Source organism: Theobroma umbraticum, unplaced genomic scaffold (genome assembly GCF_002168275.2).
Source record: "Theobroma umbraticum cultivar Fairchild unplaced genomic scaffold, ASM216827v3 scaffold_30.0, whole genome shotgun sequence".
NCBI lineage: Eukaryota > Viridiplantae > Streptophyta > Magnoliopsida > Malvales > Malvaceae > Theobroma > Theobroma umbraticum.
In genome coordinates, this window is record NW_018397254.1 from 10,698,593 (window position 1) to 10,716,380 (window position 17,788).

Here is a 17,788-nt window from a genome sequence, read left to right on the forward strand (position 1 = left end):
TGGACATCGTGTTTCCTCTAAAACGTTTACGAATAATGAAGCAACTGATAGCTGCCTCTCCCTCCACTCGTCCTTGTTCTGCCGTAATTGACTGCCACAGAAACTTGTTTTCACCATGGCTTACAACAGGGAGAAAGCTAGGCCGATCAGGATTACTTCACTCTTTCACAATCAGTTCAAAGCCCTGTTGCATAGAAGCAAAGCAACGGCGATCAGCTAATTACCACCCTAGCATTTGGGATCCAAAAGCCATTGAATCCTTGACCACTCCATATTCGGCAAGTAAACTTTTTCATCATAGATTTGCTTTACTTTAGAGACCTTTTTCCTTTGATCTGAATTTTGTACTAGCATGTGTTGCAGTATGAGTTTCATGGTACTAAATTAGAGGAGTTGAAGAAAGAGGTTACAAGTTTGCTGGCATTTGCCCAAAACCCTTGGTCTGCATGGAAGCTAATCGACCTAATGCAGCGTTTAGGTGTGGCCTACCATTTTGGCAAAGAGATTGATGAGGCTCTAAACAATGTCCTTAGAGAAACTGTTATCGGAGATCTTTATACAACTTCACTGCTGTTCCGGATTCTACGTGAACATGCCTTTCCAATAAGCACAGGTGATAGCAGAGTTGTAACCATTAAATATAAATGTATGAAGCCAGATATGGCCTAATTTTATTCCCGAATTTAATCGACCCATTCACTTTCTGATGTTCGTGGTGGAAAACAGACGTGTTCAACAAATTCAGAGGTAGAGATGGGAAATTCGTGGACAGTTTACGAGGAGACATGGCAGGGCTTTTGAGCTTGTATGAAGCTTCACACCTTGGAATGCATGGAGAAGATGTTATGGAAGAGGCCAAGAAATTCAGTGCAGAGCATCTCAAGTCCTCATTGGGGAAGCTAGGAAGTAATTTGGCTTTCCAAGTGCAACAGTCCCTACAAGTTCCTTTACATTGGAAGATGCCCCGGGTTGAGGCAAGGACTTTCATAGATGTCTACCAAAAGGATGACTCGAAGAACTCAATTTTGATTGAGCTAGCCAAGCTAGATTTCAATCTTGTGCAAGCAGTTCACCAGCAAGAACTCAAAGAGTTGGCGACGTAAGAATAATTGCATTAGTAAACTATTTTACAAAATAGTACTAATCCAAAGGCATCTTTTGTTTCCACAGGTGGTGGAGAGACTTAGGGTTTAAAGAGAAGATGAGTTTTTCACGGGATCGATTGATGGAAAATTATATCTGGGCAATGGGAATCATCTTCGAGCCTCAATTCTCCAAATGCAGGATTTACCTCACCAGATTCGTATGCATTTTAACCGCGATTGATGACATGTATGATGTATATGGAATGCTGGATGAACTTGAACTCTTTACCAGAGCCGTAAATCAGTACGACAAAGATACTTCTATACTTCTTTTCCTCTTGGGGATTAAAAAAGGAAATGATCTAACAAATTCCTCCATTTCTTTTCCTTTTATTGATCTGGGCAATTCAGATGGGATATTGGAGCCATGAGGGACCTTCCAGAATATATGAAGCCATGCTACTTAGCCTTGTTCAACTTTGTTAACGAATTGGGACATGATATCCTTATAGATCATGGATTGGATATCACCCACTACATTAGGGAAGAGGTATGGAAGCTAGTGCCTATAAGAAAAACTTCTCATAAAAATGGCAAATTTTGTAGCAATACCGCAGTTAATTTATCTGAAATTCTATGTTTACTGCAGTGGAAAAAACTTTGTGCATCATATTTAACTGAAGCGAGATGGTTTTACAACGGGCACACGCCAGTCCTGGAGGAGTATTTAGAAAACGCATGGATCTCGGTGGGTGGCCCTGCAGCCATAGTTCATGCTTATATTTTACAAGCAGGCTCAATGACAGAAAAATCTCTTGATTATTGCTTCAAGCACGGTGGTAAGCTAATATATTGGTCGTCCCTAATCACCCGACTTGCCGATGATTTGGGTACTTCAAGGGTATGTACTACTCAAAAGGTATAATTAATAAATATATATAGTACAGTGCATCAAATTAACCCTTCTTTGCCTTTTCTGCGAAGGCCGAGAGTGCTAGAGGAGACGTGGCAAAATCAACACAGTGCTACATGATTGAAACAGGAGCGTCCAAAGAAGAAGCAAGAGATCACATTAAGGAATTGATGGCTCATTCATGGAAAAGGCTAAATGAGGAAAGCTACAAAATTTTACTACCAAGATCCATAATAAACATGTGCTTAAACATGGCACGCACTGCTCAGTGCATCTTCCAGCACGGAGATGGAATTGGAACATCAACCGGAGTGACAAAGGATCTTTTGATCTCACTCATTGTCGAACCTATCACAACCGGAGATGGATTGGGGTAAATTACATAACGTATACCCCTTGAACAGAGACGAATAAAACTTGTTTCTTGAGGTTCTATTATTCTTAAGTTAATATTGTTCATTCTTCTTTTTCTTTTATCGTTTCCTCTTTCTTCAAGTTCAAAAGCACTCTGAACCTCTAATAAAATTAAACTGTTATCATGTTCATGGGTTGTTATGTATGACATGTTGTATCCCATCTTCTTTTCGTTTCTTTTCCATTTTACTATCTACATCCATTTTTCTCTTACAAGATATCCAGACACAAAAATCCAAAAACCATCACAAAAATTTAAAGAGATGGGTCCTCTACAAAGCATATCCATCACCGTCCACAATATCCAAGACTAAACAATTATCATCATCTTTACAAGTTTGTAAATCCCAAAGCAATAATCATTGTACCCACATCCATACCCATTTCCAAAATAATTGAGTGTCTCAAAACTTGCATTTGCATAAAATTGATCAAGAGTTTTTAGTAGTAGTTTTTGAAATAAACAAGACCAAGCTTTAGAGGGAAAGGCTTGGTTAAGGGATGAACGAGAAGTGACCAAAAAAAAAATTGAATGGAGGTTAGGTGCACGATTGAAATTTGAAGTTCCAATCCCTAGTTTTGGAAATTTTTTTTTTCATTTTTACCTATTATCTTATAATTTTTTTCAATTAACATTGCATTGATATATATATTTTTAATTAATATTTTGTAAACAATTTCTTTTCTTACAAAAGATTAAGCTATTAACAGTAAAATTATCAAAATACTTTTAAATAAATAAAAAAAACTAACTTTTAATTAATGGTATCTTGATCATTTTATTAAACAAAATTAACTGTTTAATCTTATTTCAATTCATCAATTAAATAGAATTTATATTAAATATAAAAAAACACTTTTATATTATTTTTTATATTTTAAGTATAGTTTATAAACAATAATTTTTATTAATAAAAATAATACATCATTTGAATATTATACTCAAAATTCAAATCAAGTGGAGCTTGACCAGGAATTCGGCAATCTTTGTAAATATTTGCCGACAGACATGTGAATTTGTACAGATTCAAATCAAGCTGTTGGTAAAAATGTCCCACTTACGTACCCATTTATTAAAAAATGGTCATGTTTCATTTGATACTTAATAGCTACATGTTTCGGCATTTTCCCATAATCGATACAAGTACTAGCTTTTCAGTCCTTAGCGAAATCGTGCATACTGAAATGCTGTACACAGTAATAAATATAGGATGTGATGATTGTGTGGGTAGCAGTTTCCAATTTAAGTAATTATATATGTTGTAAATTTCATGTCCCTACTGACCCATGATGAGATTCAGACTGATAAAGACTCTTGTTGGATGGAGCTGAGTATTGATATTTTATTCCCTGCGTTCTTGTGGTTTTGTTGTGCGTAATTGTCATAAAATCTTCGTTGTGATCCAAAGTAACAGACCATTGGATAAGTTCACACCATAAACTTGGATGGACCTTTTCTTTTTAGAATGAAGCATCAAATTCGGTCGGGGTCTTCTTTTTTTAATATAAAAACTGTGGCTCAAGTAAACTTGCTTTTTTTTAATGTCTACATGTATAATTATGTGATCTAATTTTTGAGTAATCAAATAATTTACTTAAACAGTACAGAAAATAAATAATATTAAATTCTTAAATAAAGAAGCCTAAGTGGATCAGATTATCAACTGCGAGAAATATCTTCTTGTCTTCAAAAACTAAAAAAATTGCTTGATGAGAATTAAAATTGTTATGTGTGTACATGTAAATACTACTATCAAAAAAGTTATTTTCGTCATATACACATAAGTCAGATACATCTAAGTTAGATGCATATAAGTCAGTCATAGATTCCATCGAAAAAAAAAAAATTATGTCGATAACTGTCTAACTTTTAATCGACAAAAAATTTGATCCAAAATGATGAAAATTTCTATCAATAATGGTCCAACCATTACCAACGAGAAAAAATTCGTTGACAATGATGAATTTTTTATTGAAAGTTAATTAAAATTTTCTTTTATTTTTGTTTATCAACTACAATTAATATTGGTAGGGGCATGCAAAAATGTCATTCCTGTTAAGCATTTTTTTCTCTTATTTGGCTCTCATTATTAATGTTGTTAGTTCCTCTGCAAAAAAAAAAAAGATCATTTGCAAAGTGCTCACGTAATTAAGATAGTAGAGTTGGTTTCTACTAATGAGCTTGAAATGAGAAAAGGAAAAAATCAAGTTGGCTCATTAAAAAAGGAGAGTGATACATGATGGGGCTCTTATTTAAGGTCTTTTCATAGCTTACTTAATTTGTGAAATCTGACTCTCAAAGTTCTAAGTGAGATAAATAATGAAAGTGGCACCTCATCCCAAAGGGCCTCAGTTGATGGAGCTTATGATTTGATGACCACATTTGAATTAGTTTTTATTCTGCATCGTATGATAGAAATTTTGGAAAGAACAAATAATTTATGCGAACTTCTTCAGCATAAATCACAAGACATTGTTAATGCAATGAATTTAGTAGCTACAACAAAGAAAATTACTCAAAACTTTAGAGACAATGGGTGGCATGTTTTGTTTCAAGAAGTCAAGTCTTTTGTGAGAAACATGAGATAGAAATTCATGATATTAATGGTCCTCATCAATTAGGTAGAGGCCGAGTATTGAAAAGTGAGCAAATTTAGATGATGCATCATTATTGAATTGATTTGTTCATTTGTATTATAGATTTAGTGCTACAGGAAATGAATAGTAGATTTACTAAAGATACAATGGAATTGCTTTTTCGTAGCTGATCTTTGGATCCTAAAGATGGATTTAAATTATTCAAGATTGATGGCGTCTGCAAACTTGCTCAAAAGTTCTATATTGATGACTTCACTTATCAAGAAAAATTGAATATGAAATATGAATTAGAGCATTCTAAAGTTGATATTAGGCGAGATCCATGTTTGTAGAGTGTTTCAACCCTCTCAAAGCTATGCCAATTAATGTCAAAGACAAAAAAAAAATTGTATATTCTCTCCCAGATCGTTTGGTTCAACTTATCTTAACTCCTTCAATCTCTACAATAACTACAGAACGTGCATTTTCAACTATGAAAATTGTAAAAACAAGGTTACGTAATAAGATGAAAGATGATTTTCTTTCTAGCTCATTTATCCTTTACATTGACAAAGAGATTGTCAAGACAATTGACACGGATTTAGTCATCGATGAATTTGAAAGCATAGAAGCACATTGAGCACAGCTTATGATGCCTAATGTGAAAATCTAATTTTAATTTTTCTTTCTACTATATGTTTATTTATATTGATGAATCTAAAAACTTATATTTAAATTATTAATGAAATTTTATATTATAATTTAATTTGATTTCAAAAGTGATTAATTTTTTGCTCGAAATCAAATCATTAACCTGATTCCTGACCTTGTATGATTATTCATCACCCCTCATACAAAATCCTAAATCCACCACTGGCCATAAAATACCTGTGGCCACTAAGAAAGAAAATCTTGGGTATGATACAAATCTTCGTCTTCAAGATCTTATTCTTGCTTACATTGTCATTCATCCTATTTAGGAAAATGAGGTTGAAGTGTCTTTAAGAAAATCTTTGAGGCCAAGGAAGTCTGCCATTTCTAATGATTACGTGGTTTATCTTGAAGAGAGTGATTATGATGTTAGCCATGTGGTGGACCTTGTGACTTTCAATGATGTTATTAATTATCCTTAATCTATTATGTGGATTGATGCGATGAAAGAAAAGATGAGTTCTATGGCTTAGAATTGTGTTTGGGAGCTAGTTGAACTCTCATAGAGGTGTAGACTATTGGTTGCAAATTGGTGTATAAGAGCAAGAAAAATTCTAAGAGAAAACTTGAGAGGTTGAAGGCTAGGTTGGTGGCAAAGGGATTTACTTAAAGAGAGGGAGTAGTTATAATGAGACTTTTTAACTAATGTCTTTTAGGGGTATTTTTAAGATCATCATGGCCTTGGTAGCACATTTGACTTAGAACTTTATCGAATGGATGTGAAGATAGCCTTCTTGAATACTAACCTTGAAAAAGAGGTTTATATGGTACAAACGGAGGGATTTCAAGAATTAAGAAGTGAAAGCTTAGTGTGCAAACTTTGAAAATCCATTTACAGTGTGAAGCAATCTTTCAAACAATGGTATTTGAAGTTTGATGAGGTAGTTACTTCCATGGGTTTTGAGGAACACAAGGTTGATTAATGCATATACCTTAAGATTAATGGGAGTAAGTTCATTTTTCTTGTGTTGTATGTGAATGATATCTTGTTAGCCAACAATTGTGTTGGATTGTTGCATGAAAAGAAATAGTTATTATCCAAAACTTTTGACATGAAAAATCTCGGTGATGCCTCATTTGTACTTGTGATTGAGATATGTAGAGATAGATCTCAGAATTTATTAAGGATTTCCCAAAAAGCATACATTGATTGTCTGCTCAACAGATTCAACATGCAGAATTGTAAAGCTGGAGATGCACTTATTGTGAAAGGTGATAGGTTTAAGCTTAGTTAATGCCCAAAAAATTATTTGTAAAAAGAATCCATGAAAGACATACCATATTCTAGTGCAGTTGGGATCTTAATGTATGTGGGAGTTCTTAGTAGATATCTTTCTAACCCTCATATGGATCATTGGGTTGCTACTAAGAAAGTGATTAGATACTTGCAAAAGACTAAGGATTACATATTAGTGTACAAAAAGGTGAATAATCTTGAGAGCGTTGGTTATACATATTCTGAATTCGTTGGTTATCATGATGACTTGAAGTCCACCTCAAGGTGGATTTTTATGTTGGTTGAGGTAGTTGTTTCTTGGAAGCATTTTAAGTAGATGCTTTTAGCTTCCTTTATTATGCAGGTGGAGTTTGTTGCTTGTTATAGGCTACTACAAAGGTATTTGGCTTAAAAATCTCATTTCTAGGTTGTGTTGTTGATTCTATCTCTAGACCTCTTAAGATTTATTGTGATAATGGATCTGTTGTATTGTTCATTAAGAAAAACAAAACCACTGGTGGGTTTAAGCATTTAGAGATAAAGTATTTGACAGTCAAGGATTTTGTTAAAAATGGTGACATTGTAGTTGAGCACATTGACACTAATGACATATTAACTGATCTTTTGACTAATGGGTGAAGACCTATAATGTTTAGTAGACATGTTGAAAGCATGACTATCATAGGGTCTTTTGATGTGCTAGATTAATGGCAGCATGTTATTTATGTTTTGAAACTATCACATCATGGTTTGTATTTATGTAAAGACCCTTTCTATATTTTTAGACATTCATGAGATGCTTGATTTTATGTTTATTGATAATCATAGTTGATTGATAATCCATACAGTTATTTGATATTATTTGTACATGTACATCTTAGTTATTAGAATTGCTATATTGTGTATATTTTTTGTGAATGTTGGAGTTAGATCTTAGTGGATTGATGTGATTGTGTAAAGCATAGATTTCAAAAAAAATTATAAAAGAAACAAGCAATCTAATTACACAAGCGAAAACACACATCATTCGTATTACAAATAACATAATCACATCCTAAAAAAAAAAAAGAATCCATTAAGTAAGAAAAAACATACTTTTTATTTTAAGATTCTTATTTTCAAACACTACCACACCAATGAATGATTTCTCGATCAAACAAGTTTACTACTTATTCTTCAAAAATGCTTTCAACTTAAACCTTGAATGGATAAGGTGTGGAATGTAAGACTGTAAGATGGCAACCGATTTTGTTTTTTTTTTTTTCCTAAAAAGTAATGGTTATTTTCTTCCAAAAAATTCAGCTAAGAATGGGAACGAGGAAGAAAAATACAACAAAGTTTGGAGTAGGAGGAAAGAAGTGACAGTTAAAAACTTTTTAAGAAAATGTGCATACGTTTCTATTTCTTTCCAATCTCTTCTCTTTTTATTAAAACTCTTATTTCAAAGGTTTAATCAAAATTAAACACTTTTGAATCAATCTTGACCATCTATTTAGAGTTATGGAAGCATCAAATATGCTTCATAATTATCAAAATTAAAATTAAAGAATAAATAATTTAATTCTTTAATTTCATTTAAAGTTCTTGAAAAATAAACTTCTTATTGAATAATAACTCTTATTTTATTATTAACCTCTTTATTTAAAAAAATTAATAATAAATAAAAGAGTGATATTCAAACATGGAATCTCTTTTTATCAACATGAATGCCTAGATTCATTTTGCAAAAATCTTTGTAACATTATCTTAATTTAAGATAACTCTTACCTTTATTGAAGATAAAAATATTTTATCTTGTTTAAATTAAGACAAATCCTTATCTAGATTAAGACAAAAAAAAATTTTCTTGCCTTAAATTAAGACAAACATATTTTTTTTTCTAAATTAAGGCCAAACTTGTTTTCTTGTTTAAATTAAGACAAATATGTTTTCCTATCTAAATTAAGACATCACATATTTTTTTGTCTAAATTAAGATAAATATGTTAAAGCGGTCATTTTTATATATAATTTAATTAATCAAATAAAACATGCATTCTTACTTAAACAAATTGAATTCTATGAAACTAAGTGGAGAATCTATTTGGACATAGATATTCGAAGCTCTAATAAACTTATAATTATTCTTAATCTTATTAAAATAATTCAAGCTTATTAACCTTGAAATCACTCCACCATAGATTCATGTTGCACTCTTGGATAAACTATAATTATAAGAAATAATTCAATACTTGATATTAATTATTAGTTGTCCAATTCCAAACATTATATTATGAAACGTCGTAACCATCCAATGACAAAATGTGAAATTATCATTTTACCCTTTATGTCAATTTTGTCCTTTAGTCTCAAATTTCATCCAATTAATAATTCAATACTCTAGATCTAATCATTTCAGTATCCAAATGTGATGAGTAGCTAATTCATTAATCCGTTAAACCCAAATTAATCACCAATATTCTTGAAATCACTAGGAGTGATGTTAATACTATGAACTCTATTATTTGGATATATGTTCCTAGACGTTCATCTTGATTATAATCCCAACATATGGAGTCTAGATCAACACTTTATGATGTTCATGCTCATGGTATATCAAAGATTATAAAGAGATTAAACATAAGTCAACCATCTATCAGGATTTCAGTTCTACTATAAGCAAATACATAAGTGTGAGATCAAGATTTAAGTAACGGTTAAACTTAAATTTGATTCTCACATGATTCTAATTCATGTTATTGTTTCATTACTCGAAGTCTACCATTTCGATAATTTGAGACTCATCATTTCCTTGAAGTGAATAACATTCGTTTCATTGGAAGTAATTTGGACATTATAGCTTTAATACAATAAAGTGACTAGTTTTATTATATGGTTATGAATAATATTTAGATTCAATTAAAATACATGTCTTCTATGTATGAATCTTCATACGAATGTATTTTAATATCTCAATAGAATCATGATACCTTAATAACTAGCTAATGAATGCTAACCCAAAACAAACTCTTCGTCTTATTATCAAAATGTACGTTAATTACAAATAAAATTAATGAAACTAAATATGAGAATATACTTGTTTTCCATGGCACTATATCCTCAAAATTTCTAACAGTGAAATCTAGAGATTGGTGTCTATCTCAAGAGTGATTTTGGTGCTATTCTCATTAATGACACCAACAAGGAACCTCAAGGTTGAGTGAGACACATACAAGCTTGTTGTTAAATGCCATATAGATTTCTCATCAGGTTTAGAAAAATCAATAAAAGGACTGAGAATGAAAATAGCACATTGAGATCACATTTAGGTGTTATTTTCTTGCTACACAGTCACACTAAGATCCATTGTCGATAGTATCACTAATACTTGTAACTATGGATTGGTCATATGTTAATAAAGAGTATAATTGGCTACTAAAATTCAGTATTAGATGTTTTTGTTGGACAAGATTAAGGGCTAAATATTTTTTAAATTGTGACCACATCAAAATTACATAAATCGGTTTGGAGTCTTGTTTTCTAAAGTGTTTTCTTAAACTTAAAATAAACCCCAATTAGTATTATCGAAGTGGGAGAATGTTAGAATTTTCTAATATGTGGGCTACTATTAATTGGTAATTTCAGTTTAATAACATAGATTGATAATTTAGTCCTAATGTGAGGCAAAGCATGAGAGCCCAATTAATATTAAAATGATCTGTAGATGATGGGCTTTACACGTCTTATTAGGTCAGTGTGGTTTGGCAGCTGTGTAGGTCCTGGCCCAATAAACCTTTAATGGGGATGCTTTTACTAGGATTTATTATTTATATATCTAGCTAGGTCCTTTCTTCAGTATTCACTTCTAACAAACAGTCTCTGCCTATTGTGAGCCACCAAAAAAGAAAAGAGTAAAGAGGAAGATCTAGCCTCTACCAGTACTTCTTTGATATTATTCTCAAACAAAAAATGGCTACTCTAACGAATCAAACATGTACGCAATTATAATTCTATGACTTTTGGTGTTTTAATCTTCATATGTGGATCTAGGGCTTAAAACTTACATTCTCAACTTTTTCATGTAAAGGATCTTGAATGGAACAATTTGCAATGGAAATGCCGCACGTTGACTCAAAAATTGGTGCATTAGAGTGTGCTGCATCAAGTGAAATTGCAACAGCCACCCTAATCCCAAACACATACATGTGAGAGTGACTTGTCTCCACCCTCCAATTACTTGAGATCAAGCCTGCAACTCAAACTCTAGTTAAGAAGATGCATCCTCACCATACATCTAAAATAATGTAGAAGTATATATTTCCTATAACAAGTTAAAAACAATTACCATTCATATATTAAGGGAAAAAATGAATATATTTAAAGTAACCATTGTCAAGATTTAATGGATAAATCAACAAAAGTTCATGTCCACTAACCTATCAAGATTTTTGTCCACAAAAGCAACACGTCTCTCTAAACGCTTATGTGTGTAGTTGAACACTTCAAAAAATGTAGCTGATCGTTCCAACTCAATTGACTAAATTCATGTACAATAACACTCAATGAAACACAAATTTAATTTTTCATATAAGAAATTATAATTTAAACTTTCTTATGGATTGTAAATATAAAACACTGTAATTTAAAATTTTTAAGGATTTCTAATTTATTATAAATATTAATAGGATTTATCCAATTTATAAAGTAAGAATTCTAATTGCATTGAGTGGCTTTCATTAAAAAATATTTTTCATAATTCTAATAGTATTGAATTTTATATAGACTAATATTATACAATTTTAATTATAGATTATTGAAACATGAATGATCTTTTATATATAATTTTCTTTCAATGATAATTATTTTTTATTTGTAAAAAATTAATGGAAATATTTGTATTTTATATATAATTGTCATTTAAAAATAAATAAATTAATATCTACATGCAACGCAAATAACAATAAATACTAATATTTCTAAAATGTTGCAAGAAAGTAGAATAAAAAGAAAAAGATAAAACGATACCTTTTTATGGAAAATGCTAATTCAATAAAGGAAGATTAAGAAATTACATGATAAAAAATATTAGGAGGTAAAGAACCCCCCCAGAACTGCTGACCGTGCAACTCACAACCCTGTCGGGCTAAGTTATGGACCAGACTATTTGCTTCACGGGGATACATGGAAAAAAGACACAAAGTCACAGAAGAATGCCATCTACTTAATATCCTCCACAAGCACATGCACCACCATCCAGCCAACTAAATTGAGTCTTATTAATGTCCTGAATCCATGTTGCAGTGAAACCTGCATCCCAAATCGAAGCATGCACTGCCCTACTCAGCTGAATCTCCCATGCATGATCTCGAATGGCTATTCCAAGTGTAGCAACCCTCCTTTCCACAGAAATTTCGTTTCTTATTAATGTACTTTCATGCCTCCCAATTATCGTTCAAACATTTATTCAGCAATTTGGTAGCAGTAGCTACAGCTAAACAGCCACCCTCGTGAAAACATCTACTTGGGTAAGACCAAATCATCCATAACACCAAAAGCTTGCTGCTTGTAGTATTTAGTTGATCGAAAACTCAAATAAGGAAATCTTCAACTGATCTCTAAGTCGGAAAAAAGGAAAAAAGCATAAAATGATAATACCCAAAAAAAATATAGGTATAATGCTTAAATAAATCTTTAAATTATTTTAAAAAATTCAAATAAACTCTTATAATTAATGATTGATTGATTTTTGTTAATCAAAATACTTTTTTTTATTTTATATTCACATAACTCTAACATAACGTTGATGTGAAAGTTGAAAAATATCACAAGTTATCATGTTAAATTAACATATTACTTCATCATCAATTATAATATGTCAAAGTATTATATCATCATTAATTACAATAAGTTAGCATGCTACATTAGCGCCATGTAATATAAAATAAAAAATAATATTTTAATTAAGTCAATTATTAATCATAAGTGTATATTTGACTTAAAATAAAAATTTAAAGACTTATTTGATTTAAAATAAAAATAAAAAAACTTAATTGAATACAATAAAAATTTAAAAACTTAATTAAATTTTTTTAACTAGTTTAAGAGCTTTTTAGATATTATGTAAAACATATATATATAAAACTTAAACAAAACCCATTAAAGGAATCTCATTTATAAGCCCAGTGTCACGGGCCGACAACAACCCTTGACACTTAATTGAGGGGTCCAACACACTTGTGTTGGGGATGGGCTGTAAAGGGGCCTATACACGCACTTTCACGTCCTGCAATCTTGTGTGGAAGAGTTCGCTGATTATAAAAAGTTATGGGGGGATTAACCTAAAACAATTTCAATAAAGGAGGGCAATTATTTGCATTTTCGGCGCTCTTACGTGGTGTCGCATGTTTGGGCATGTTTAAGTGCCATAACATGAGGGAATGCCATGTCAAAAGTTGAGACTCACGTGATGACCGTTTGACATTTTGGATTCTCAAGTTGCAATTTTCCACTATGGACTCACCCTGTGGCCTACACTTTGTTTGTTTGTCCCTCTCTCTCCCTCTCAAAATGGGAAAATAAAACAAAAGTCAGTTCAGAAAACATGGCTATGAAGGAATTTATCATTTTTTTAATACCATGGAGTTCAAGGAAAGCCTCGCCAAATTATAGTGCAATTCTTGAGATTGTATGATTTCTTAGTTTTCATCTTCACCAATGCCGAGGATGTGCCTAACATGTATAGATCTCCTAATAAACTAGGCACTCGGCAAACGTGGGTTTGGGATGTATGTTCCTTTGGGTTTGTAAACAACTACACATGTTGAGGCCCAATCGATCATTGCCTATCTATTTTTGTTAAAGCAACGTAGCCATGCGATAGTCAAAAGAACAAAATGACACACATCTCAAGAGAAATAGACTAATGTGTCAAACTCTCAATTACTAAACTAAAAAAACAGGTGAAAGGGGGGAAAAGGTTTCGCAATATTAGCTGTCCCGCAAGATATAATGCCATTCAAAGATGTATACATGTTTTTTCTTTTACATGTAGGACGAGAGCGATTGTTGATCAATGATCAGTGTTGTTGGGAGGGTTGGGGAAAAGGGGGTTCCCGTAAAGATAGCATTTCTTACTTTTCTTCGTCACTAGCTGCAGTGGCAGAAACGTAATATGCAACAGAAAATAACCCATGAACAAAACACAAAATTCCTCCAATCGACAGGAAATGATGGTGCGTGAAACCACAGGATGCCTTGGATTTGTTGTTTGATAATATCCCTATCACCAGAGTGGACAACCCAACGGCTAATATGATCCTGATCAACCACAAAATATATGAAATCACACCAAAAATAACTATTACTGCTACCACTACTATTAATTATTCACGTTGTTACTCAGTGTAATTCCGATGCTAACAGTGCAGAGTAAGCAAGGAACCATTCCAAGGAAAATCTGCTTACCAGGTGAAAATGAGACATGCCACTGAAAGTTGCCTGTTAGGGGATGCTCTCTGGAAATCTTCTTGAGAACAGACACACATGCAGCCACCAAGCAGGTTAGCAAGAACATGGGCTAGAGTCAACAGCGCTGCGGCACCCAACGCTAGCTTGAACGCGTCATGGCTTGGGTCCCTGCACTCAAATATCCACAGCCTTAAGTGCTTAACCTGTCAAAACAAAGCAAGAAAAACAAAAAACCCTCATGAGCACAACTCACATAATTGCAATATCTACTTTTTGCCATGTAATTAAAAGGTAGTGTTTTCAAGGCACCTTGTTTTGTGCAACTTCTGCTTGGATGCCAAGAATACCTGCTGCAACATCCATGGCCACAATCAGAAGACAAACGAGAACGCCTCCGAGTTTAAGCATTTTTTTTTTCTAATGATATGGAGCACTTGAAGATGGTTCCAAGAAAGAGAAACAAATGGCAAGTTCTTTGACAAGGAGACGATGGGAAGAAAGGTTGAGGGAAGTATATATGTGAAATGGGATTAGCTGCTCTAAGAAAGTAAAGAGCTTCTTTTGTCAATACAGTGCTCCACTTTAGTTTGCTTTGCGCGTCTTCTTTCGCCCTTTCTTTTTTTTTTCTTCTTCTCTCTTCTCTATTGGATTCCTTAGATAGGGGAAGAAGAAAAAGTAGGGTATAAACCAGCTCATAGAGGAGCGTGCATTGGGCATGTAACGATGGCCCATAAGTGCTCTTTGAATCGTTTTTTGACTTTTAATCACGAATCAGCAGAAACGAAGCACCATCTCAATTTATTGCTCATCCCGTAAGTGAACATATACTACTAGTATTATGTGGTAAATGTCAAGCATATGAACTATTATTTTGGTGTTTTACAGTTTCAAATTCTATTGGAGTTTATTGAAATAATCACATCCTAATTTTATTATACTAATTGCGTAAGCCTTGGGGCCTTTGGAGTGTCTAAAGCTGATCAAAGTGGTCGTGGCAGTGTGGCACGTTCAGGAGGGCAACCGTGAGAAGGTTGGAATAATTGAACGTGAGCCAGCCATGTCCTACGTCCATCTGAATTAAAACAAAATAATAAAAAATAGTGATGAGAAAACTCGAGTGGTTGAGTACTTGCCTTGATACCAAGAGGTCCAAAGTCCAAGACCGTGTTTTACAGGAAACTCACGTTCATGATCCATCTATTTAGTTCAATTCAAGGAAAAGTTGTGGACCCCTGAGGATCAGAGAGGTACCATATAAATCCTGAAAAGATTGTAAGTAGAGCTCAAAATCGGTGGAGCTGTATCCCATTTTTTCAAACCTTGTTCAGTATATGCCCATCTCATCTTGTAAAGAGTTCACACTATAACAGTAAGTACAAATATTAAGTTGTGCACTGTACTGGTTAATTCGATGCATTTGATTTTAAAATTCGTTATTGCCTCACTGGAAAGTACTAGCACTAGTAATGTAATTTCATTTTGAAATGCCCAAATCTCAAATCCCCAACAAATTTGTTGGGCTTCAGTTTGTTTTAAATTGCAGTTGGCAGGACACCTTGGGAGCTAGTGACCATATTGGGCCATGGAGTAGAATGACACAATTTGGTCCAGGAAGGGGCCAGGGAGATGACCAAAACAGTAATGAGTCTAATGGCGAAAGGGAGGAGCATATGAGCCCAGCAGCAACCAGCTAATGAAAATTGAGCTAAAATCTGAAAACCCAATGAATCAACCTCAGTCCCACAGGGCTGTGCAAGCAATGAGCAATCAAACTCATTTTTCAATCCTAGCAAATTAAGCTTAACCGAAGTACTTTTAGACATATATGGAGTCAGTTGCTCAAAAACGTATGACATGGAGCGAGCAATCAGGATTAGATAATGTGAGTGACTACTACTACTAGTCACCGAAATGCAAGGAGAATATCAGACGAGCGTGAGCCTGATCAAGATTTCAGTCCCGTACTCTCATAACACACGAACCTCAGTCACATGTTCATCAACTTTCCCACGCACAAAGCAATTCAGTCGCAGCTCAAGTTGTCACTTTCACTCCTATCATATCAAACCAAATCAGGATCTACAAAGCCTTCAACTCATGCTGCTCATTGGTAGTAAATTTTCCCCTTTAAGCCATTACTTTTTGATGCATAAAGTAAAAACGTCAGGATTCAGGAGCACGGGCAGGGCCATATGAATCTCAAGTTGGTCCCGGAATTAATAATCTTCACAAGTTTCCTCATTAGTTCAATATGAGATAATTAAAGAAATGAAAAACAGAATAAAAGCCCAGCAACCATCACCAGAACAAGTGAAAATTGAAACAGAAGGTACTCATTCCATTGCATTGATTTAATCCCTGTACTGTAAAAGTATTAAAACTTAAAAGTCCATGCACATATAATCCTAAAGATTTCAAATCTAACAACAAAACAAGAAAATCCGTAAGCCCATACATATCCTGCCTCCGTTTTTATCACTTAGTTACCAAAGAGAAACTGTTGGAGCACCGCTTTCCTCTCCTTAGCCTTCTTAAGCGAAACCAACTGCTCATAAGCAAATACACAAAATCCCTGTGAATAAAGCATGGTTTGCGCAACCGGAGAGTTAACCAGCACCTGCAAAAGCTGCTGTCTGTTCAGCCTTCCCAACCCACCATAATCGAATCCAACAGGAGCATTATGTTCAGTAGCTGCAAAGCTTGAACTTATCGGCATTGATTGGAGAATGGAGACTTGAGCTTCTAAGAACCGGATATATTTATAAGCCTCTTGGAGCATGGTGCCAGTGTCCATCTTCTTGTCCCATGGCATTAGCTTTTGAAGACACCGTGTCTTGTCGCTTAGCTTTTGCCTTCGTTTCCGAGCTAGCTCACTGTGTGGGATCACTGGAGAAGGAGAGTTGAAGCTTTGGACTATGGAGTCGAGGGTTTGAGGGTTGTTGTCAGAGAGGTTTAAGTCGAGTCGAGTACGTTTCAGCTTCCGAGTTGATGAGGAGGCGGAAGGCTCAGTGAACCGGGGTTGGCGGTGGGGTTGTTCGAGTGAGTGGAGGTCTGGTAAGGGTTTGTTAAAGAAGTCAAGGAACTGAGTTGAGTCAGGGAGGATGTCTGGGATTTTGGGAGGGAGTGAAGAGGAGTAAAGGGAGTCGAGATCAGGGATTGGGAGTTGAGGTTCGAGGGGAAGAGAAGGGAAGTCTTGGCTGAAGAAGTTGAAGGTAGAAGGATCAGAGGGTAGAGGGAGGAGGGGTTGGAGATTGGGGTCGTTGAAAATGGAGTTGAAGTTGGCTTCATAGGAGGAGTTGATGCTAAACTCGGCGCTGAAAGCAGAAGGATAACAAGGATGAGTGGAACCAAAACCTCTCTCCATTTTCATGCTGTTTATATCAGAAACAGAGAAGTGGTAGCAATGGAAATTAAGAGAGGAGAGAGG

The 17,788-nt window shown here is 34.0% G+C and overlaps 3 protein-coding genes across 4 annotated transcripts; 1 reads left to right on the top strand and 2 right to left on the bottom strand.

Moving 5' to 3' along the window:
* Positions 1-2,537, top strand: LOC110419460 (putative terpene synthase 9). Of its 2 annotated transcripts, XM_021432527.2 has the most exons (7): positions 1-278; positions 364-613; positions 727-1,099; positions 1,171-1,389; positions 1,497-1,635; positions 1,735-1,986; positions 2,070-2,537. In XM_021432527.2, the coding sequence occupies exons 1-7, from the start codon at positions 36-38 to the stop codon at positions 2,373-2,375; spliced, it is 1,782 nt and encodes a 593-aa protein (XP_021288202.1). In that variant the 5' UTR covers positions 1-35; the 3' UTR covers positions 2,376-2,537. The 2 variants fall into 2 exon arrangements, with proteins under 2 accessions (XP_021288202.1, XP_089638651.1); XM_089782525.1 differs by having other exon boundaries at positions 1,497-1,986.
* An 11,243-nt stretch (positions 2,538-13,780) lies between these two features.
* LOC110423267 (GPI inositol-deacylase C, putative (DUF1218)) lies at positions 13,781-14,999 on the bottom strand. The gene is made up of 3 exons (XM_021437440.2): positions 14,671-14,999; positions 14,359-14,564; positions 13,781-14,211 (listed from the first exon to the last, which is right to left on the bottom strand). The coding sequence occupies exons 1-3, from the start codon at positions 14,767-14,769 to the stop codon at positions 14,025-14,027; spliced, it is 492 nt and encodes a 163-aa protein (XP_021293115.1). The 5' UTR covers positions 14,770-14,999; the 3' UTR covers positions 13,781-14,024.
* Positions 15,000-16,723: 1,724 nt separating this feature from the next.
* LOC110427610 (basic helix-loop-helix (bHLH) DNA-binding superfamily protein) lies at positions 16,724-17,763 on the bottom strand. The gene has a single exon (XM_021443156.2). It carries the CDS (start codon positions 17,729-17,731, stop codon positions 16,841-16,843), a length of 891 nt encoding a protein of 296 aa, XP_021298831.2. The 5' UTR covers positions 17,732-17,763; the 3' UTR covers positions 16,724-16,840.
* Between the last annotated feature and the right edge of the window lie 25 nt (positions 17,764-17,788).

Excerpts from the sequence above, each read along its gene's own strand:
- LOC110419460 (XM_089782525.1), top strand. The coding sequence starts at position 36 with ATGAAGCAACTGATAGCTGCCTCTCCCTCCACTCGTCCTTGTTCTGCC. Across the intron at positions 1,390-1,496 it reads TTTACCAGAGCCGTAAATCA|ATGGGATATTGGAGCCATGA; the intron begins GTACGACAAAGA and ends TGGGCAATTCAG. Across the intron at positions 1,987-2,069 it reads ATGATTTGGGTACTTCAAGG|GCCGAGAGTGCTAGAGGAGA; the intron begins GTATGTACTACT and ends TTTTCTGCGAAG.
- LOC110423267 (XM_021437440.2), bottom strand. The coding sequence starts at position 14,769 with ATGCTTAAACTCGGAGGCGTTCTCGTTTGTCTTCTGATTGTGGCCATG. Across the intron at positions 14,565-14,670 it reads CAGAAGTTGCACAAAACAAG|GTTAAGCACTTAAGGCTGTG; the intron begins GTGCCTTGAAAA and ends TTGTTTTGACAG. Across the intron at positions 14,212-14,358 it reads GCATGTCTCATTTTCACCTG|GATCATATTAGCCGTTGGGT; the intron begins GTAAGCAGATTT and ends GTGGTTGATCAG.
- LOC110427610 (XM_021443156.2), bottom strand. The coding sequence starts at position 17,731 with ATGAAAATGGAGAGAGGTTTTGGTTCCACTCATCCTTGTTATCCTTCT.